We start from the raw sequence: 23031 nt of genomic DNA, 5'->3' as shown, positions 1-23031 counted from the left end.
TTTTTTTTAAAAAAATTTGGAATCGGAACAAAGATACTCGACCTTACATCTGAAAGTACACTATTCCAGATATGGGTGACTGCTACAGTGAAGATTTGTGTAATGGGGAATCTGATAATGTATTTCTTTCCTGCTGGACCTTAACAAGGGAGGAAGAATCTTCTCAGAAAATCACCTTGTCCAGGAATGAAATATGTGAGAGATGTAAGGATGTCACAGAATAATTATTAAAGACCCAGCACATATTTCAGGACATATTAATGATCTAGTTTTAAGTATAAGATAGATTAGTAGTAAATTCATAGTTGATAGTGTCTCAATGCTCTTGTTAGGATGAAGAATCAGTTTACATGATCTGTCCTTGGCAGTTAATAGAATCTAAGGAATTTCTAAAGGCTTATAGAGGGCTTTTTTCTATAGTGGTTAGTAGTTTGGGTAGTTTTAGACTAGAAGGTTAAAATGAGAGGGCTATTGATAGTATCTGGAATGCCAGTATCAGTTGTGGAAAGTGTATTGATTTACCAAGCAGCTATAGGTGATGCAGCTAACTAATATATTATCAGAATATAGGTAATGTAAATCTTTCCATGAGTTTGACCAAGTGTAAGTCAAAATATCTGCCTAATACCATCCAGCTCATGTTTTCGGATCAGGGCTTCCTTGTGGATCCAACACTGGATTTTGTTTATGGTTCATTGCCAAGTAGTAAATCCTTCTCAGTGACAACTGGTTGTCCGTATGTCTTCATAAAATAATTAGAGATTGGTGTTCATCCAGACCTTTAAAATACTTACTATTTTATTTCTGTTTTTAAAAAGAATGAACCTTTTTTTAATTTTGGATTTTTTTTAACATTCTGATTTTACTGTAAAGTGCCAAGGGCTCCTCTGAAAGGAAGATTAGAATATAAATAGTTATTTTTTTCTCTCATGGCCTCCTTTTTTGCTCAACTTTAATGGAAAAGTTTCAGATTTCAAAATACTTTAGGATAGCTTCTGATGGGAAGAATTAAGGAAACAGGAGAAGGTGGCAAAATTATTCCAGTGGTTTAAGTTAGATTTGAAACAGTTCTTGGATTTTCCTTGGCCCAAATAATTCCAGAAGCTCAATTAAAAAAAAAGATTAGAAATTTAAAATATACAGACAGTATATACAATTTTGTGAAAAAGTACTGCTGTTTAGATTTCTTAAACTTGTGTTTATCTTCGCAATTAAATATCAGAGATTCATGTGGGACAAAGTACTATCAGACTGAAAACTAATACCACAGTTGGTATTTATTTCAAAATGTTTAGTGACAATATTTTAAAAATCCAGAACATAAATACTTTCCCCAAAACTCTAGCAAGCATATTAACTCTATAGAACTTTCATGGATTTAAAAATGAAATCATACTTGTCTAAACCAGGCATATGACACAAAAGTAATTGAATGAAATATATGACACTGGCAACTTATTTAAGTGTGACAAACAGACAGGTTTAGGAGATGCTGTGGAAATTTCCAATCCACAATTGTGTATAATAAGTCTCCAAAATTAGCTGTACTTTTAATTTTCCTGATGCTTAAAATGTATTTCGCTTCAATTAGAAGATGTATAATATCAGTCTTTGTGTGAGTGTGGGCGTGTGTACGTGCACACATACAATGATACCTGCTCCATTCATTTATGTCCATTACATATTCTTTTTCTGAGTTTTTTTTCCTTAATAGGTTACTTTTACAAGAGAAAGTCCACAAAATATCGGATGTGTTTGTATTGCAAACCATAATGCGCAGTATTGGGAAGGATGTACCACTGACACTTAAGAGAAATTTGTAGGTAAAAAATGGATACTGTTCTTTCATCTATGTTTTCAATTATTGCATTAAGTTTGTATAAATATACATGCAGGTATCATTGCTTTTGTCATCACAGAGGAAAAATTCATTTATTTTAAGAGCTACGAATGTCAAGGATCATGGAATATAGTCAGGAGCCTGATTAACTACCTATCTTTGATTATTTCTGCCTTTGCAGAAAAATCAGGTATGCAAGAGGTGTTCCAGGTCTCCAGGTATTGCTGTATCAAGAAATCTGTCATAGCACCTGTTCTCTAGAACAGCATTCCCACCCCCCACCCTCAAAATCTGTAATGGTTCCCACACAGATAATTTTCCAGAAGTCTTTCAACACTTAGCTATTCTCTCTGGCCTTAGAACACGGTAGTTGTTGAACCCTACAGTTTTCTTGTTTTACTTAATATTTATGGTCATCATGATCTGTTTTTCTATTTTATTTCTTGCTTTTTTATGTAAGCTGCCCAGGCTGGGTTTGGACTAGGTTGGAATCTATATAAATAAATATTAAGTATTAAATCCTTACAGTTATGGTACAACAGAAGTGATTTCTTTATTTCTCTGTTGTTTTTACAAAAACTTTGATAGAAGACATTTATTTTCATTTATTTGATTTATCTACAATAATAAATAAATAAAAAACAAATAAATAAATAAATTACATACATACATACCCCTCACATCCTGGACATAAAGTATTTCAACTTCTTCCCTCAAGACAATGCTATAGGGCATTGTACACCAGAACGATTAGACACAAGGACAGTTTCCCCCCCCCACGCCGTCACTCTGCTTAACTAATTCCCACAACAGTGTCAAAATACTTAGTAAAGCTGTATTACTATGCTACTCCTCATCTTTCCTATTACCTGTCCTTATCTTCTTATGACTATAATTTTGCTGCTTGTATTACAATTTATATTGTGGTATTTTTTTTGTACCCTAGTATGATTTATATTGTTTACTTAGCTAGTACTCCATGACTATCACTTACCTTATGATTTTTGATGAAGTGTTGTATTTCACGATTTGTGATGAATGTATTTTCATGTTGTATATTATCATGATTATCACTATTTTTTTTTAATTCCATTTATATCCCGCCCTTCTCCGAAGACTCAGGGCGGCTTACAAGCTTAGCAGTAGCCTTCATTCTATGTATATGCCTGCTTATTAGGGCTTTCACACACACCCTAAGCGGCATTATTACAAAGTCAGCTTAATTGCCCCCAACAATCTGGGTCCTCATTTTACCTACCTCGGAAGGATGGAATGCTGAGTCAACCTTGAGCCTGGTGGGATGCAAATCAGCACTAATTGCAGGCAGCTGGTGTTACTTAAGGAGGCATTAGCCCACTGCTCCACCAAGGCTCTTACTTGTTATTACTTGTATGTACACTGAGAGCTTATGCACCGGAAACAAATTCCTTGTGTGTCCAACCACACTTGGCCAAGAAAGAATTCTATTCTGTTTTGTTCCTGCCATTTCATCACAGCAACACCAAGTGGATAAACAGATAAAAAAACATAATACAAATAAACATCAAAATAACAGCATAAGTAAGTTTAAAGACAAACAGGCTAAAACAACATAATTATGAAATCACCATAACTGTATAGAAAGTAAGAAATCAAAAATAAGTAAATGGATAATTTTAAACCAAAAAATATATGAAGTTGTTGACTACTTTTTCCAAACTTGAAATCTTCAAAGTAAAAGTAGGAGAAATATATTTGTTAACTCTCTGTGACAAGAAATAATAATCTTATAATCCTTCTCTTGTAAGCCAATGATACTTCTGGCTAATTTGAAATTTATTTCAATTTAGAACAAGATGTTGAATCTGATGGGTCACTTGACTGTTCCAAACGCTTTTCAAATGTTCAGGGTATTGGGTGAAATGGACTATCTCTCTGTTCCAATCCTGAATGCTTGCAGTAAGACAATAATAGGTATGTCATGACAAATGTCTGAGATTGCTAATGTTCAAATCAGTTTATTTAATTATAATGCTTTTGAACCCAGTTTATTTTAATTTGCCATAAGAGTTTACAGATAAGTATTTGCTTACAAATAACAAAATAAAAAATAGAGGGTATATGTGAATTATGGTTGAACTGTTGAGTTCTTGGTGTTCTCTGAACTTGATTGTTTTTCTGCAGATGTTTGCAGCGTCCTGTGGTCAGTGCCTGCAATTGGTAACATTTTTTGCCAGAAACAGGGATTTACTTCTGGTTTCTGGCAAAAAAGGTCCATTGCAGACAATGGGTTTACTTAACAACCAAGGTGTTCATTTAGTGACCAGCACAACATTCACAGAGCCACAACATTTAAATAGGACCTGTATCATCTCTTTTTGAGATTATTCCATTTATTCCCTGGCATGGTTTATAAGTGAGAGGAATTATATTGTAGAGTTTTTTCCCCCTAAAGCACGGGTCAGCAACCCTTTGAGCCGTCTCCTGCGGCTCCCAGTCCTCCTCCTCCGGCGGAGGTTTGGGGAGCTGCACGCGCAGCTCTCCAAACCTCCACTGCCCTGTTTGCAGAGATGCTGCCTTCGTCCATGTTTGATGAAGGCAGCAGCTCTCCAAACAGTTTGCAGAACTGCTGCCTGCGGTGGAGGTTTGGAGAGGTGCGCGTGCACCTCTGTAAACCGCCGCCGTCCTGTTCGGAGGTCTGCCGCGTTCGTTCATGTTTGACGAGCACAGCAAACCTCCGAACGGGACGGCAGCAGTTTGGAGAGGTGCGCACGCACTCTCCAAACTACCACCGCCCCGTTTGCACAGCTGCTGCGTTCATCCATGTTTGACGAGCGCGGCAGGTCTCCAAACGGGCGGTGGCTGTTTGGAGAGTGCGCGCGCACCTCTCCAAACCGCCGCCATCCCGTTCGGAGGTCTGCCGCGTTTGTTCATGTTTGACGAGCGCGGCAGACCTCTGAAAGGTATGGCGGCGGTTTGGAGAGGTGCGCACGCACTCTCCAAACTACCACCGCCCCGTTTGCACAGCTGCTGCGTTTGTCCATGTTTGATGAGCGCGGCAGGTCTCCAAATGGGCGGCGGCGGTTTGGAGAATGCGCGTGCACCTCTCCAAACCGCCACCGTCCCGTTCGGAGGTCTGCCGTGTTCGTTCATGTTTGACGAGTGAGGCAGACCTCCGAACGGGATGGCGGCGGTTTGGAGAGGTGCGCACGCACTCTCCAAACTACCACCGCCCCGTTTGCATAGCTGCTGCATTTGTCCATGGTTGATGAGCGCGGCAGGTCTCCAAACGGGCGGCGGCGGTTTGGAGAATGCGCGCGCACCTCTCCAAACCGCCGCCGTACCGTTCATACACCTGCTGCGCTCATCCATGTTTGACAAGCGCGGCAGGTCTCCAAACGGGACGGTGGAGGTTTGGAGAGGTGCGCGCGCACTCTCCAAACTGCCACTGTCCTCTTTGCACAGCCGTGCTGCAGGAGACGCTCGCACAGGTGCCTCACAGTTCGAGGGAGCCGCGCTGCAGGAGACGCTTGCAAGGCTTCCTTCAGCCGGGGAAGGGCCCGTTGCCTCCGAGGGGGGCCGGGCGGGATCGTCTGAAAGGCCTTTTCCTTCCTCGGCCTGCGAGTCCTTCCCTCCCCCCCGTAATCTGGCGGCACTGGGCAGCGACAGGTGCGTGCGGCTCAGGATGCGGTGCGGGCGTAGGGGTTGTGTATGTTTTTGCTTGTTCTGCGCATGCGCGTGCGTGCGCACATTTTGCGGCTCCCACTTTTTTGTGTGTATGACGGAACCAGTTCCGAGTGGCTCTTTTGCTGTTTCAGGTTGCTGACCCCTGCCCTAAAGGAACCCCTTTTTATAAGAGTTCCAAATTAGTAGCATTTATTAATCATACACCCTTGGTTGACAAACATCCAAGTAGAAAACAATTCCCTAATCAAATTTATATAGCTGCCCATCTCACCCAAGGTGACTTTGGGCAACACACGATAGATTTTTAAAAAGAAAAACAAAAATCCTGTTAAGGATTATTTTGCAGAGGTCTCCTTGTGCTACCAAAGAGTTGCACAGACAAGGAAGGGTATTGAGAGCAGTAAGAGTCACACAGTAACCACAAGAGTACACTGAGTTGTAAAAGCAAAAAGTAGTTTACTTTAAGGTGGTGTAAAAACAAAAATACACAGTCAAAAATAAACAGTCCAGGTCATACACAATAGCAACGCTCCAAGGAGTAATCCAAATACAAAGTCTTCTTACCGGTCCAGAGGTCAATACACAGTTCAGGTTTACAACAGTAGTAAAGCAACAGTACAGTAAAACAGAGCAAAAACAGTAATAGTAGAGAGCAGTGAATTCAGAGAGAGAGAGAAGCTACGTTACTAGCTCCGTCTTATGGCCATGAGAACACTTACACACCCATTGGCCAATTTATTTTAATCCCATTTATATCCCGCCCTTCTCCGAAGACTCAGGGCGGCTTACAATTTAAGCACAAACCAATGTGCTTAGCAATAGCCTTCATTCTATGTATATGCCTGCTTATTAGGACTTTCGCTTTCGCCCCCCCCCCAAGTGGCATTATTACAAAGTCAACAATTTGTAATTTACTCTGCCACGCACAGACATCTCTCCAGTTCTGATCAAGGATTGTTGCTTAACAATGGCTAGTGAGGGTCTTCATGCTATGGTTAGAGCAACATGAGGATGAACTAGTTGACTTACACCGACTGCTCCAAATGAACAAAGAAATAAATAAAATCCCAAGCAAATTCATTTTTATCTCCTATACTATCGGCCTGATTTTACTTGAGAGAAAACTGACTATTATGGGCTGCTAGCTGCGGAGCCAGAGCCAGTAAAAAGGAACCCTTTTCACTAATGTATAGCTATTTAGAGCTAGAGGATTAAATTTTTATTCCTCCCAGATTTTTACAAATAGAGGGAAGGACAGCAACATAATTATTCTCAGCAGTCTCATTTGTAATCAGCCTGTTTAATTTTACTGCTAAAAATCTAAATTTTTAGATCTGTCTCCGGAAATACAGAGAGGCACAAAGAAAACGGAAGGAGTACATCAATGGACTACTGGCAAGAATCACAGACGTGAGTAATTCATTTCCCTTACAATCCTGTGTTAAATTTCTCTTTCTGTCTGCTTATTTTTATTCTGTGACTGAGTGATGCTTCTTATAATGTCTGCATCTTAGCTGGCCCATGAGATCGCAAGTCTTCTTCAGGAACAGAAGGAAGTAGAGAAGCAACTTCAGGAAACTGAAGAAAGTAAGTATTTTTTAACCCATTTTAATTATTTTCATTTTAAAAATGAAAGTGATTGATTGAAGTTTAACTTCACAAGTACTAATTATGTTGTTATTACAGGTGACACAGAATCTTCTAAGAACATGATATCTGAAAACTGATCTGGAAGGAAATATATTAAAATTTTATTTGAAATGTGTTTGTGTTTGTGTGTGTGTGTGTGTGTATGTATGTATGCTTGGAAATAAGCATAGCAGATCTACAAAAACCACTTGGATATACATTAGTGAAAAGGGTTCCTTTTTACTGGCTCTGCCTCTGCAGCTAGCAGCCCATAATAGATAGTTTTCTGTAAAGTAAAATCAGTCCAACAGTATAGGACATAAAACCTAGTTTTAAGATGGTTTTATTGAATACTTATCTCAAAAAATTCACTTTAAAGGGAAAAGACACATCTCTGTACCCACTGTCATACAAATAAATCTTTTGGGAGATCAAGATGCATAATATTAATATTTATTGAGGAGAATAGTTCAATGGTTTGATTATTGTAGTTTTACTGAAGATAAGATGATGACATTATAGAATCAGTTCCTTTCTCCATCATCATTTGTCTGGCAGAACCAGAACAGTTATTTATATATTATGCATTTTTCCCCTAAAGGAACCCCTTTTTATAAGAGTTCCAAATTAGTAGCATTTATTAATCATACACCCTATTTAGAGCTAGAGGATTAAATTTTTATTCCTCCCAGATTTTTACAAATAGAGGGAAGGACAGCAACATAATTATTCTCAGCAGTCTCATTTGTAATCAGCCTGTTTAATTTTACTGCTAAAAATTAAATTTTTAGATCTGTCTTTGGAAATACCGAGATGTACAAAAACGGAAGGAGTACATCACAGACGTGAGTAATTCATTTCCCTTACAATCCTGTGTTAAATTTCTCTTTCTGTCTGCTTATTTCTATTCTGTGACTGAGTGATGCTTCTTATAATGTCTGTATCTTAGCTGGAGGAAGAAAATAGAAAACTGGCCCACAAGAAGGCAAGCCTTCTTGAGCAAAACAAGAAACTAAAGGAGAAACTTCAGAAGCAACTTCAAGAAACTGAAGCAAGTATGTATTTTTTAACCCATTTTAATTATTTTCATTTTAAAAATGAAAGTGATTGATTGAAGTTTAACTTCACAAGTACTAATTATGTTGTTATTACAGATGACACAGAATCCATAGAAGAGAGGATGCGGCAACAGCAGCTGGAAGAAATGGAGGGGGAAGTCGAAGAAATATGCTCCAAGGTAGATCTATCCAGAACATTTAACCAACAAAGACAAAGATGAGATGCTAAATTTATTGGACAGATGTGAAATAATCACACTGAGAAGCTGTTGTTTGATAGCAATCAGGCAAAGAAAATTACAAAAAAAATTCTCTGATTTCTCCCAGCTGTTCTTTTGCTGAGATTTCAAATTCTGAAAAAAATCTATATCAGGTGTTGAGCCCCATGGGCCTGACACACAAAGGAGGGGGGGGGGAAAGCAGCGTAGGACCGCTGACTCCCTACTGAACTCCCTGCTGACCAGGGTTGTCACCAGGAAGCTGGGCAGCCTGACGAGCACATTGCGCAGACTGCATTCCATCGGCCGAGGAGCCGGTTCCAGGAGGCCGTCAGCTGTTGGGTGCCAGAGCCTGGTAATGCCACTGCAACAAGGAGTGGCTCAGCGTGGATCTGACGGCGGTGCAGCTGGAGCACAGGGAGGCCATCGGAGGCAAGCCAACGACACCATCGGGGCGGGGCGCCTCGTGGCTTGTGGCATGCGGCACCAGCAGGGCGAGGGACGAACCGTCGTGGCAGCTGTGGGGAGGGGAATAAACTGTCTGTTAGTCGTACCTTCCTGCTGGTTGTTACTTTCACACTGAGAAGAACGTTTTGACACCAGGGATGATTCACACTACATCTGAAGAAAAGCTTTGGAATGTAATTTTCCAGAAATGCCTTCTTTTCTTTCCTCAAAAGAAATATGAAAGCTGCTGCTATGATTGGGGCCTTGATGAGGTGAAAGGGGCTTGTGTGTGTAAATGAAATTGTGGGCTATGTCATCAGACATGTATATTTCTATTGAAGTTAAATATTCTATTTTGTAACCATGAATACCAGGAGTCCCAACTTTTATTAAAAAGTGATTCACTTTTCCCTTTGAGAATATATGTCATTCGATCTGACTCTGCACATAGTAATACTTTCTCTATTACTTGATAGTCCGTTGGGATTTCCTTCGCCTTCCAATATTGCGCATAAGTCATACGCACCGCTGTTGTAATATGTATTAATAGATACCAAACATTTTTTGGTACTTCTTGTGGCTTCATCCCCAAGAGCAAAATAGCTGGGTCGAATTGAAAATCATATCCTGTTATTTGAAATAACCAATTTTTTATATTGGTCCAGTAATGCCTAACCTTTGGACAAGTCCACCATTGATGGTAGAAAGTGCCCCTGGCAGAATCACATTTCCAACATTTGTCATTTGTATTGGGAAACATTTTTGAAATTCGTGCGGGAGCTAAGTACCATCTATACAACATTTTGTACATATTTTCTTTAAATGCCGTTGTTAACGTTAATTTTATATTTTTCTTCCAAATTTGTTCCCACTCCTCTAATTCTATAGTGCGACCAATATTTCTCCCCCAGGCAATCATTACATCATTTATTGTTCCCCCTTCCATCCCATGAAACAAAAGGAGATTATAGGTCTTAGATAAAAATTTAGCATCACTTCCCCATAAAATCTTGTCTAATTCTTGTGGGATTATATTGATTCCAAATTCCTGCTTATCCCTATTAAACCTTGAGCTCATTTGAGAATAGGACCACCAATCCAACTCTATACCCCCAGAATGTAACTCCTCCCTGGATTTAAGATTGCCTCTCAGATCTATGAGATCTTTATACCTATAATTTCTGTCTGGATTGTGTAACGTCAAATAAGCTACAGTTTCCAAAGGAGTAAACCAGCCAGGTATCTTTGTATAGATCCACCCTCTCACCATACGCCAAGAGTTTATGAATACATCCCTAATATAATGATTAGAGAAAACTTTATATTGACTATCCTTCCTTGGCCAGAGATAGGCATGCCATCCCTGCGTTAAATTATATCCTTCAATAGTTAACACCCTCCTTCTAGATAACACAACCCAGTCCCTAATCCAAGCCAAGACAGGCATGGTAATACAGCTCCCAATGTGGGAGCCCCAGTCCTCCCCTTGTTTTGTGCTCTTGCAGCGTTCTCCTTTTAATACGCGGCTTTCGATTATTCCATATGAATTTACCAACTATCTGTTCTAGTTTTTTAAAAAGTTTCTTACCTAGTTTTGCAGGAGCAGTTTGGAATAGGTATAACCACTTTGGCAAAATATGAGTCTTAAATCACTGCGATTCGTCCTAGGATTGAGAGTTGAATGTTTTTCCAGCTGTCTAATTTCTTCTCCATCTCGGTCATCAATTTTTGATAATTTAACTCCTTTATAGATGGACACCTTGAAGATAACCAAATACCTAAATATTTAACTTTTTAAACTATTTGGATCCCCATCACCTCTTGTAATTGTGTATTATTATTTGAGGTATAGAATCTGGAGATATATACAATTATAGATTTCTAATATTTGGTAATTAAAGGTTACTTAGCCTGGGATGTATGAGAAAAAGAAAATTAGGGGTAGTATTACACTCCCCGGTCTTGTTTAATGTTGTTGTTTTTGTTTTTGGTGTATAGGGTGTTTTGGTGTTTTTCTATTTGACGCACATTTCAGTACTTTGTAATAATGTTCTTGTTTTTATTTAAAACTTGTTTAATAAAGTATATTTTTTTTAAAAAAAGACATGTATATTTCTAGTAGGGACACTCAAGGCGAAAAGGCCATGATGGATAACCAAGACTCACTCCAATTGCATCTGCCGACCCACACTGGAATCAGCATGGCAGATTATGCTCTATTCCCAAAGATGGATGATGTGGCCAAGTAGGTTTTCTCATCAATCAAAAGCTGAAAGAATCTGTAGTAAAATTTGAAAGTATATCAGACAAAGTAGCCCAATGCATCAGTCAATTGAACAAACAATACAAACTTCAAATCATTCAAGCTTATGCTCCAACAATAAGCTATAGTGATGATGAGGTGGAAGACTGATATGATGTGGTCTGTCTTCAAGACAAAGAAAAATGCCAATACAAAATACTAATGGGTGACTATAATGCAAGAATAGGAAGAACAATAAGAGGAGAAAAAGTGACTGGCCTATATGGAAGAAGCACATTAGTTTAATATGAAGCTTGTGAAAAATACAATTAAAGAGAACAAAGGGATTAATAGAGCAAAATGCAAGCTTATAGATACAAGATGGAAGGTTTTTGCATTAAAACATGAAGATGGCTTTGTGTGTAGAACAAGACAGGAAATGTTAGAAGTAATTGGAAAATTGTATTCACAGCTATACAAGCATCAAGATTATTCAAAAGTAACAACACCCATGAAGGAGGAAATGCCAGATATCCTGGTGGAGAAAGTATCAAGCTCCATAAAATCAATGAAAAATGGTAGGGCTTCCAGAAATGACTGTGTTACAATTGAAATACTTTTACACAAGATACTAGCAAAATTATACTCAAGATGCCTCAGAGAAAAAAAAATACTCGATGCATGGAAAAATGCTGAAGAAAGAAAGAAAGAAAGAAAGGGGCCCAAGATGATTTAAAGAACTATTGCCCAATAAGCCTTCTTTCAGTCCACAAGGTTTTCACTAAAATAATAGCAAAAAGAATATTGAGAACATTAAATGATGCACAGCCAAAGAAGCAGGCAGAGTTCAGAAGTGGTTATAGCACAATGGATCACATCCAGGCTGTTCAGCAAGTCACTGAAAGGCAGAACAAATGCACCATGCCTCTGTGCATGACTACAAAAAGGCGTTTGACTCAGCATTCCAGCAAGCAATAATTAAAGCACTGGTCAAAAAAAGGCATAGATACTGCTAACATAAACTTACTACAAACAAATAAAAAACAACGGTGACTATTTGCCTTAATGCTCTTAAACTGAAAATCAACATAGAACAAGGGGTATGACAAGGTGATACAATATCACCTATCCTTTTCTCAGTCTGCCTTGAAGAATTATTTCACAAACTAGACTGGGCAAAAGATGGAATAAAAATTAATGGCACCTACTTAAATTACTTAAGATTTGCAGAAGATGTTCTTTTCTTCTCACAAGACCCAGAAGAGCTGCAAAGACACATACAATGGTTGCACAAAAGAGAACTATTTGGCTTAAAAATAAACCTGAAAAAGAGCCAGGTTATGTTTAATAAATTCACCCAGAAAATTACGGTATATCTGAAGAAGAACTAGACCACTACCTATACCTTGGCCAATGGATCTCAATGGAAGGTGATACAAAAAGGAAATTGAATGGCACGTTAAATGTGGTTGGCAGGCATTCAACAAGCTAAGTGTAATTTTCAAGAACAACCTTCCCGTATGCCTGAAGAGAAAATGTTTTTGATTAGTGTTATGCTACCTGTTCTAACATACTCCGGTGAAACATAAACACTAACCTCACAATCGATACAAAAACTACAAGTGGCCTAAAGAGCCATGCAAAGATACATGCTTAGCATTACAAGACAAGATAGAAAGACCTGCACATGGATTAGAGAACAAATGAAAGTATACAATATCATCAAGAGAGTAAAAGAATGGAAATGGAAATGGAAATGGTCACACAGCAAGAAGAACTGATGGCAGGTGGACCAAGGCAGTCATAGAATGGATACCATTTGATAAAAATGTCCATGAAAAACCTAAAACAAGATTGATCAATGACAACAGCAACTATTGGGGGCCCAATTGGCAAAAGAAAGCTCAAGACCATATTGGCTGGAAACATGAGGAAGAGGCCTTCATCCTGCAGTGGATAGACAATCGCTAAAACAACAATAACAAATCTGAAAAAAGACATTAGCCAACCATTGACATCTGTTATGTAACCTGATTGGGCAGAGAAGGGGTTACCTTTATGCCTCTATGTTATTGACCATCTTAAATCAAGCCAAGCTCAAAAACACTGGAGAATTCCTGGAAGTAGACTACACTCTTCACTCTTACCAATTGGCCACCAATAGACATGTAGACATAAACAACATCTTCCTACTGTGCAAAAGAAACAATCAAAAAGCCAAAAAGGGAACAAAAAGACCAAAACACTTCAGCAATCAACACTGAGCATAACACCAAGATTAACATCAGACCAACAATCCAGAAGTAAACAACACCCCAGTCAAGGAACTGCCAAACAACCTAACATTAAACCAGGGCTTTTCTACCAGTGGTACGGGTACCACCTGTGGTACATTGGCACCTGGCAGGTGGTACGTGACCATCCTAGAAAAGTGGTAGTGGGGCAGAGGAATGAGCTGAACCGGTGGTAGCACCGCACAAGCCTGAGTGAGAGATGGCTGGAGCTGCAGGGCTGTCAGGGCTCAGCGGAAGAGCCAGGATCAGCATCAGGCTACAGCTGGAGCTCGGCGCTGTTCCTGGTGCTTCTGCTGAGCCCAGAAGAAGCACTGATCAGCTGGAATAGTGCAGCATCTCCAGGGTCTTGTGATTTACATTCAGATGCTTGGTGTCCCAGGGTCATGTGAAGTGACCAAAATCTGCTGCAACCACCCAGTAGAGGGTGGGGGGAATAAAAACCAAACACCCCACCCCCACCCCACCCAGGCTGCCAATCCTCAACAGAAATGCTCACAACAATGAAAACCTCGGACAGGAAAAGAGCGCCACCGGGTGGACAGGCAAGTGTCCTGCTCGGCTGTGCCTTGGGGGGCACTTTTTTCAGTGCCACTGTAACTTTGAACATTCACTAAGCGAACTGTTGTAAGTCAAGGACTACCTGTTCTTCATCACTTTTTTCCTTTCCACCTTGCTAGGCAAATGGTGGTACTCGGATGTTACCATATCCTAAAAGTGGTACAATGGGTGAAAAAGTTGAAAGCCCTGCATTAAACAGTCCAACCAAAGAAAATTGCACAAACTGACTACAAACATGACAAAGGAGCAACACAGTACATTGCAAGATCTGCAAGAAATACCATTTTCCTGCAAGCAAAAACTGGTGGGACCGTAAAATAGACATAAAACGAAGAAGCTGAAGTGTTCTGGGACTTTAGAATTCCAACAGATAGGCACCTGCCAATAACAAGCCAATTACAAATAAGAAAAACAGAAAAGTCTAGACATTTGATGGGGCAATACCTGGAGACAGTAGAAGAGAAGATAAAGACTGAAGAAGATAACAAAATACAAAGACCTGCAAATAGAAATAGAACAACTGGGGGGAAAAAGGCAAAGTAGTACTAGTAGTAAGGGACACCTTGGGAGCAATCCCAAAACAACTGGAGCACCATTTGGACACCATTGCCATTGCCAAAATCACGATTGGTCAATTGCAAAAGGCAGCTTTACTCACAACAGCTGGAAGAAAAGATGTTTCCCCTTACAAAGCAATAATAAATGTATCTGTTATTACACATCAAGCCCAACAAAAAGAGAATATTTGTAACAGATAATCTGGTCCTGCCCTCAGGTGCTTTGAAGAATATTTTGACCTCCTCTTCTCTGTGTCAGCCCCTCAAGTAGTGGGAGAGACAGCCTCACAACTATATGGATTTGTTACTTTTTAACATCTTCATAAATAATTTAGAAGTGGGAATAAAAGGGAACCCATCACATTTGGAGACAACACCAAGCTGGGGAGAACAGCCAACAGTTTGGAAGACAGACTTGAACACTGCGCCCTATCCAACAAAATGCAATTCAGTGGTCAGAAAGTAAAGTGTTACATCTAGAAAGAAAAACCAAATGAACAAAGAAGAGGTGGTAGTTGGCTCAACAGCAGTAACTGTGACAGGAATCTAGGTATCCTAATGGACAACCACTTAAGTCTGGTGGGTGTTGCAACTGCCCCAAAAGCCTATGCAGTCCTAGCAGCATTCACAGAGAAATACAATTAAGATCATGTGAAGTGTTAGTACCACTTAATACTACACTTAGAGAGATCACATTGTTTGGATCTCCACGATGCAAAAAAGATGTTGAGAGTCTAGAACAGGGGTGTCAAACTCAATTTCATTGAGGGCCACATAAGCATTGTGGTTGCCCTCGGGGGGCCGGGTGGGTATGGCCAGGGAGGGTGTGGCCTACTGGGTGGGCATGGCCAGCTCTACATCATTGGCATCAAGGTTGCCTATGGGGGCCTGGGCAGGAGTGGGACAGATGTGGGGGTCTCTGTCAGAAAGAAGGGTCTCTGGGCCAAGGCAGCGGGGGCCGTTCCCTCACTGTTTCCAGGATGGCTTCGGGGGCCACATGAAACCACTTTTCGGGCCGAATCCGGCCCCCGGGCCTTGTGTTTGACATGTCTGGTCTAGAAAGAGTTCAGAGAAGAGCAACAAAGATGATTAGGAGACTGAAAGGCTAAGTCGTATGATGATCGGTTCAGTGAATTAGATACATCTAGTCTAAAAAAAAAGATTAGGTGTGACATGATTGTTGTCTGCCAATATTCGAGGGGCTGCCATAGAGAAGAGAAGATTGACCTATTCTCCAAATCACCTGAGGGCAGGACAAGATGTAACCAATCAAAGATTAGCAAGGAGATATCCAACCTAGATGTCTACTGTCTTATTTTTCCCCTTTCTCTTCCTCTCCCCACCCTCACCTTTCCTTTCTCTTACCTTCTCTTCTAACAGAAAGATGTAACTCTTTGTGTTGTCATGAAAAAAGTAAACATCCTGGCTCATTCCTTTTTCCAACCTGTCCCCATCACCATTTTGGACAGTGTGTGAAAATCTGCAGCCAAAACATCAAAATTAGCAGGGTTGTCTGATTTACAGACTTCTTGAAATAAAAACCTATTTAAACATGGGGACAAAAAAAGACTACTTTGAAGGTCTTTTCACAAAGACTCAACAGGAATCAAAATGATGGGGATTCATGAAGAATCTATCCTTGTTCAGCTTTCGCAGAGAAACAACACCAGCAACTTTGCCAAAGGGGGAGTGGGAACATCATACACTTATAAAGTGATCGAAAATGCATATCGGAGCCTACATATTTAAATGTAACCTTATTTGGGAAGTTTTTAGCTTCAGGACATAGTAAAAGAATATTCTTTTGAGGCTTGCTCTGAACAGTGAGTGCACAGCAGAATATTTTAAGAAATACATATTTTGCACACAGTACTGTTTTAATCCCTAATGCCACACATATTTTATATTGTAAATTGTTATTTCTGGGATGATCTGAATTAGAATATGATCTGTGCATGACCATATTTGATGGATCAATCTGGGACTGAGTGCTTGGTGACACTTGATCCAGCCACTGGGAGTCTTTTTAAATCTCTTGACAGTCTCTGGTAGAATAGCAGCTACAAGGAGGTCTGTGGTAAACCAGTGGTTTTAATCCTAGGGAAAATGGCTGATTGTATTCAGAACTTCAGAAATGCTGTTTAGAATATATGCCTGAAAGAAATCCCAAGAAATCCCAAGTGGATCTACATGCAGGCTTCTATGAAAAGCTTATGGCTCACACTGTAAATAAGCACTTCCTCCTCCTTACATATAAGCTACTTTATACTTTACTTTATACTTTACTTTATACAACTCACCAGACCACTTACAAGCGCATTTCAGCTGAGAAAGGAAGTTCTGTATTGCTTTTCATGGCTTTTTAACTTGCATATCAATTCCTTAATCTGGTCAGATGCAGGAGTACAGCTCTGTCTCCTAAATTTGAAGATGCGTGCTTCAAATCTTTCTTTCTTTCAAATTCTTTCTCAGGGCGGCTCACAACAATAAAACAACTATAAAAAACAATGATACAAATATTTAAAAAGAATTAAATTACAAAGCCCCATAATTAATTACTAAAACCAATAAAAATTAAAACAGTATTAAAAAACCCCATCTTCAGTCCAGGTCGGCCTGTTGGAAAAGGTATGTCTTTAGGTCGCGACGAAAGGACCGGAGATCTGGGGCCATCCGAAGTTCTTGGGGGAGCTGATTCCAAAGGGCAGGCACCCCAACAGAGAAGGCCCTCCCCCTGGGGGTCGTCCATCTGTCCATCAGTAGCCACTGACACAAGATGGGTGGTGTTGATTTCATTGGTTCTAAAATAATCCAAGACAGCCTCACAGATGTCCTCTCCCCTTGTTTGGCCTTTCAGTGGTATCAACTCAAACATTTCTTCCTGTGGCCCAGCAGAGTTCACATATCGGCAGAACAGCGCTATTTGTTCAATATCACCTGTCTTTGAATGCACCACAGGCAATTGAGTATGCCTCAGCTGAATTGATGTCTTTAATTTGCTGTCTGGTGATGTTTTCTGCCATTTTTAGGGTTCTGTCTTTAACAGTCTTCGCAGAGAGGGGCATATCTCTGATTTTCTGCACCATTTCACTCTTGTTTTTGAAGTCTGAGAATAGATGTTCTGAAATCTTAATGAATGATTCCTTCATATATTCTCCATCTGTGAACGGCTTCCCGTGCCTGACTATTTCCTGAGCAGTCACAAAACTAGCATATGTAGTTGAACTTGCAGACGTCACCCACTTCTTAAATTGATTCTTGCTCTGATCAACCTTCCGCATCAATTTCTCTCTTCTCCTTCTGGGTATTTTTCAGCAAAGGCTGTGTGTTTATTTTGGAAATGTCTTGCAACATTTGACTTCTTGTTGTTTGCCAATTTCTCACCACATATTAGACATACTGGTAAACCAGTCTTGTCAGTGGTGAAAGCAAATGAATGTGCCCATTCATCATTAAACACGCTGTGTTCTTCCGAACTTTTTCTTCTCTTGGATGATTTGTCCATGGTTGGCCTATTCAGGGGCAAACAGCAAAATAAACCTCATGCTGGTGGGTGTCGCACGGTGGCAATTATAACCAGTATTGTGAATCAAATAATGTAAGAACCAGTTTCCTGCAAAGATTCTCCCCCCCACACACAGAGGACCCAGCCTCCACTACTCCCCCCCACCCGATGGAGCGTTCCACTGCCACTGCTGCTTCCCCCCAGGACAGAGCGCTCCACCGCTGCTTTACCCAGTGGCAAAGGTGGAGGTTGGGAGGCAACGGGCATGGCCAAGCAAACCGCAGCAGCAAAGCTCATCCTCCCCACACACACACACTCAAGGTGCAGAAGGCAAGTGAACATGAGCAAGAAGCACAGCCGGCTCTTATTTTTTGAGAGCCACGATCCCCCCCCTCCCCAGCCAGCCAGCTCTTCATGAGTTTAACATGGACATTAAAATGCTTCACCATCTTTATCGATATCACAAAAAAAGTTTAAGAACTTTAATTGCGCTTGATCAGGTGCACTCATTTTCATCCAGTCACTCTCTTGGCCCCACCCTCTGAAAGCCAGAGGACTCACAACGATCCACACTGAGAGAGGATCCTGCAATGTAATCTGAGCTGTCATAACCTTTCATTCCAGCAGGATTATAGCAGGTTATTCTCTGTCTCTGTCTCTGTCTCTTTCTCTCTGTCTCTGTCACATTTTTATGTCCTGTTTTTCAAATATTTATATTAAGGATTATAAATGAAAATAGTAAAAGCCAGTGCAAACTATAAAAACCACAAATAGAAAAATACAAAAGAAAAAAAGGGATGTGTGTGTGTAGAAAAGGAAAGAAGGGGAAAAAAACCCTTTCTCCTTCATCCCAACAAGTAAAAACAATTTTAGCAGCTAATCTACCATCTTTAAATACAGCATAATTGGGCCATACCTCATCTCTTAATTAAACAAACATCAAAATATTTCATTGAAGTTCTTTACTAAAAGTCTAGTAAGGACAACCGCATATATTCATATTCTCCTTCTCTCTCTCTCCCTCCCCCCCTCCCTGCCACTTACTTGGAAAGTAGGACAGTCACCTGAGGAATAAACTGGCCTTTTCTTTAGTCAGCAGTATTCCAGCAGTTTTCAAACAATCACTGTTAAGAGACGAATACCTTTTTGTGAAGCCATTTTATTTGGTTGAGTTGCATTTGTGTTGTTAAGTGAGACATTTGTTTAATGAGTTTTGCTCCATTTTGCGATCTTACCACCGTTGCTAAGTGAATCACTGCAGTTGATAAATTAGTATTCAGGTTGTTAAGTGAATCTGGTTTCCCCTTGTGACAGGTAGGCAGCCTTGGCTGTTTTATGAGTCCTGGGCTTAAACTCCCAGAATTCCTGAGCCAGCATGGCCCAGCATGGAAACCTCTCCATTTCTCCTCAGCATGGCTGGCTCAGGAATTCTGGGAGTTGAAGTCCACAAGTCATAAAAGAGCCAAGGTTGCCTACCCGAGTCCTTGGGGCTGGCAGCCCCACCTGCACCTCCTTACCCAGGTTCTTAAGGTAAAATCCTTTTTAAAAAGCCAGACTTGCACACAGGTGGCTGTGAGCAGCTCCAAGACCGTTTCCCCTCAGCTGCTTAGGAACGAGTAAACGCCCCTCCCATTTGGTGACTGTTATTATTCATTTATAAGCAAAAGAAGAAAAACAGAAAAATCGAAGAGATAAAAAGGGGAAAAAAACAAAATACACCTTTGAAAATCTGAAAAGGAGGGGATGGGGAAGGGGTTCTCTGAAGGATTCCGAGGACGGGGGGAGGGGGTGCAGACAGAGAAGAACGGGGAGACACCAAGAAGGGGAGATGAGGGGAGAGAGAGAGAGAGAGGGAGAGGAAGGGGGGAAAACACCCAAATATCCCCACCGGGGTTACGGAACCTCTTTACAGATCGAGGAGGGGGCGGGGGGCGGGGGGGCGGGGGAAAAAGGGGAAGAAATATACACCACCCGGGCCTCCCACCCACACGCCAGCCTGTGCGCCTCTCCGCTCTATGTACAACTTACATGCGCGCACACACGCACACACAGAGATCCCATGTCAGCTGCCAGGACCACCCAAAGCCATCCAGCCGAGCCTCGCAGCCTGAGCCAAGAGCAGAGGGTGAGAAGGAGGAGGAGAAAGAGGGAGGGAAGGAGCCAAGGGTCTTCCTGCCCCCCTCCCGAAGCCCACCAAGCAAGAGAAGCTGCAATTCCATCTCTTGGGGGGGGGCGGGGGGAGAGGAGGAGCTCCCCCTGCAGAGTCTGAAACATTTATTAGAGGGTTGCACAATCTGTGTGAAATATAAAGTCCCTTATAAAATACTCGGTTTGCAGCTCTCTAGAAATCCCTTTACCAACTCAGATCACAATCCCAAACAAGGATAAGCTCTCTGCAATAATAGTGGTAACTTGCTCGTAAGGTCTGCTCTAGAAGTTTCACAAGATAGGAATTTTATAGCTATGGAAACACTTGAAAACTGGACCTAATAAAAATATCCATCACATAACTTTTCGATTTAAGATGTTAAGAAGTAGGTCCAGTGACCCAAAATACCAATGGAAAAGCTTTTAAGAATAAATGTGCTTTAGCTATACAACTAAGTATAACAATAAACAGAAGGGAGGAATTAAAAGTAGTAAAGTCAGCTCAAGACCGGCTCCAAATATACATACAAATTTAATACAGTAATTGCACAAAATGAAAAAGCAATGTTAGCTGCTTATGATTATCAAGGTTAAAGTTACATGCTTCACAAATGAAGTTTAAATAAAACCCTTAAAATTTGGATATGTCTTTTTTGCTTCCTTAGTGGAAAAACAAGTGCAGAACATTTTTATGAAGCTAGAAACTAATGTGCAAACTAGAGATTAATCATGTATTAGTTTTAGTGAGAGTCAAGTAATGATTCGGTTACATGTTTATGGAGGAACAGTTTCAAGCCTCCCAGAGAGAAGGGAAGGAAAACCGCCCCTTCCTCCTCCCTGCCGGGGCTGCTAGCCAGGGCAAGGAGAGGGGTGTGGGGAGGGAAACGCCCCTTCCTTCTCCCTATAGCCAGGGCAAGGAGAGGTGTGGGGGAAACCCACCGCAAAGGAAGAGGTGGCGAAGGCAGCAGATCTGCAAGCCTCTGTCACCCCACCCTACTCACCTTTTTAGTTCTCCCCTCTCTTCCTCCATTCTGTCAAGTGCAGTTAGAAAAACAGAGAGGTTTGTGGGCGGTCCCATAAACGGTTTGTGGGCGGTCCCACAAAGCAACCAATCAATTTAAACTTTTTAAGTTTTTTTTGTGAGAAGTTTAAATTGATTAAAAAAATTTAGTGCCAGTTTTTCCCCCCAAAAGTAAACGGCAGAGGGAGGAGGCCTGGGAGCCGCATGGGGATATCGCAAGCCTTGTTGAGGAAAACAACAAACTAAACATTTAACCAACCAAGATGAAATGCTGCATTTAGCTTAGTTTGGTTAATTTCTTCAAGTCTTTGTGGACCCCCTGTGACAGTTTAGTTTAGTTTACACACACTGTTTGTTTACCATATTTAATATATTTAATTTAGTTTGGGAGTAGCTTAGTTTGGTTAAGTATAGTACATTTTATTTATGATGGATGTGTTCCTTTATTATGGAGGGAAGCTCCTTTTTGAGGTAAGAGATCCTCTACTTGATTTATTTAATTATCGACTCACATGTGTGAGTCTAGGATTAGTTTAGGATTCCAAGAAATGACATGACAGGTAAGATGGCATAAATAATAATGAAATCAAAGAGGAATCAAAGGAATGTAGGAACAAGCAAAAATTGCTTTACAATAACATTTAAAAATATCTGTACATCTTCTTTTAGGCCCTTTCTTGGTCAATTCTGTTAACATGTTCCATTTAAACATGTCCTCGGGACCCACATCCAGAATGGCTGGGAAACATGACTCTGTGGCCTTGCTTGGGATGCACAGAAAAGTAAGTAGTCATGGGGCTGATTAGGAATCCCTCTTCCTAGTTAATTTGCAACATCGCTTGCCTCTTTTAGATTTGATAAATGGTGCTCATCTTTTTAATATTTGGGAGCTGTAGGCTGGCAAGACCGACTGATTTAATAGTATTTTTATACTGCTGACTCCATATGAACTCTTGACAATTTACAAACAGCTGCATAAAATCCATACAACTAGTAGGCAGGAGGTCCAGAGTTACCTTATGCTAAAGGAGAGATGGGAGGATCCTAACCTCTGACCATCTTGTTATCAACACTATCTCGGAGGCCCTGTCGATTATTCTTACATTTATCCTGTAAGAAGAGTGCTATTAAAACATCATTTTAACAGCAGAGCAGCTAAAGGCAGCTTCAGCTCCCCCTGAAGCTGGCTAGAGGTGAAAGTCAGGCGATGTCGTGAGGATTGTTGCTTAACAATGGCTAGTGAGGGTCTTCATGCTATGGTTAGAGCAACATGAGGATGAACTAGGTGACTTACACCGACTGCTCCAAATGAACAAAGAAATAAATAAAATCCCAAGCAAATTCATTTTTATCTCCTATACTATCGGCCTGATTTTACTTGACAGAAAACTGACTATTATGGGCTGCTAGCTGCAGAGCCAGAGCCAGTAAAAAGGAACCCTTTTCACTAATGTATAGCTATTTAGAGCTAGAGGATTAAATTTTTATTCCTCCCAGATTTTTACAAATAGAGGGAAGGACAGCAACATAATTATTCTCAGCAGTCTCATTTGTAATCAGCCTGTTTAATTTTACTGCTAAAAATCTAATTTTTAGATCTGTCTCCGGAAATACAGACACGTAAAAAGAAAACAGTATATCAATGAACTATGGGCAAGAATCACAGACGTGAGTAATTCATTTCCCTTACAATCCTGCGTTAAATTTCTCTTTCTGTCTGCTTATTTCTATTCTGTGACTTTGAGTGATGCTTCTTATAATGTCTGTATCTTAGCTGGCCCATGAGATCGCAAGTCTTCTTCAGGAACAGAAGGAAATAGAGAAGCAACTTGAAGAACTGAAGCAAGT

At 40.6% G+C, this 23031-nt stretch overlaps 1 protein-coding gene and 1 long non-coding RNA gene across 4 annotated transcripts in view; one reads left to right on the top strand and one right to left on the bottom strand.

The window, feature by feature from the left end:
• The window catches only part of LOC308677930 (FAST kinase domain-containing protein 2, mitochondrial-like), a 30076-nt gene that overhangs the window by 6730 nt on the left and 315 nt on the right, over nucleotides 1–23031 (top strand). The window contains exons 4-13 of one of the 3 annotated variants that reach the window (XM_081344640.1): nucleotides 1715–1819; nucleotides 3670–3793; nucleotides 6839–6916; nucleotides 7021–7093; nucleotides 7927–7980; nucleotides 8085–8190; nucleotides 8290–8372; nucleotides 21853–21965; nucleotides 22780–22851; nucleotides 22958–23029. In XM_081344640.1, coding sequence (XP_081200766.1) covers nucleotides 1715–1819; nucleotides 3670–3682 — 118 coding nt within the window. In that variant the 3' untranslated portion in view covers nucleotides 3683–3793; nucleotides 6839–6916; nucleotides 7021–7093; ... (4 more) ...; nucleotides 22780–22851; nucleotides 22958–23029. Of the gene's footprint in view, nucleotides 1–1714; nucleotides 1824–3669; nucleotides 3794–6838; nucleotides 6917–7020; nucleotides 7094–7926; nucleotides 7981–8084; nucleotides 8191–8289; nucleotides 8373–21852; nucleotides 21966–22779; nucleotides 22852–22957; nucleotides 23030–23031 lie in introns of all 3 variants that reach the window. The other 2 variants (XM_081344642.1, XM_081344641.1) reach the window with 2 other exon arrangements.
• Nucleotides 10999–21193, bottom strand: LOC308660596. The gene is made up of 4 exons (XR_014024754.1): nucleotides 21164–21193; nucleotides 16810–17004; nucleotides 15875–15989; nucleotides 10999–11137 (listed from the first exon to the last, which is right to left on the bottom strand). It is a non-coding gene; the product is annotated as an uncharacterized lncRNA (long non-coding RNA).

This window comes from Vipera berus (assembly GCF_964194415.1).
Source record: "Vipera berus genome assembly, chromosome: 1".
NCBI classification, from domain to species: Eukaryota; Metazoa; Chordata; class Lepidosauria; order Squamata; family Viperidae; genus Vipera; species Vipera berus.
The sequence above is the reverse complement of the archived record's forward strand: the minus strand, read 5'-3'. Positions and strand labels throughout refer to the sequence as shown.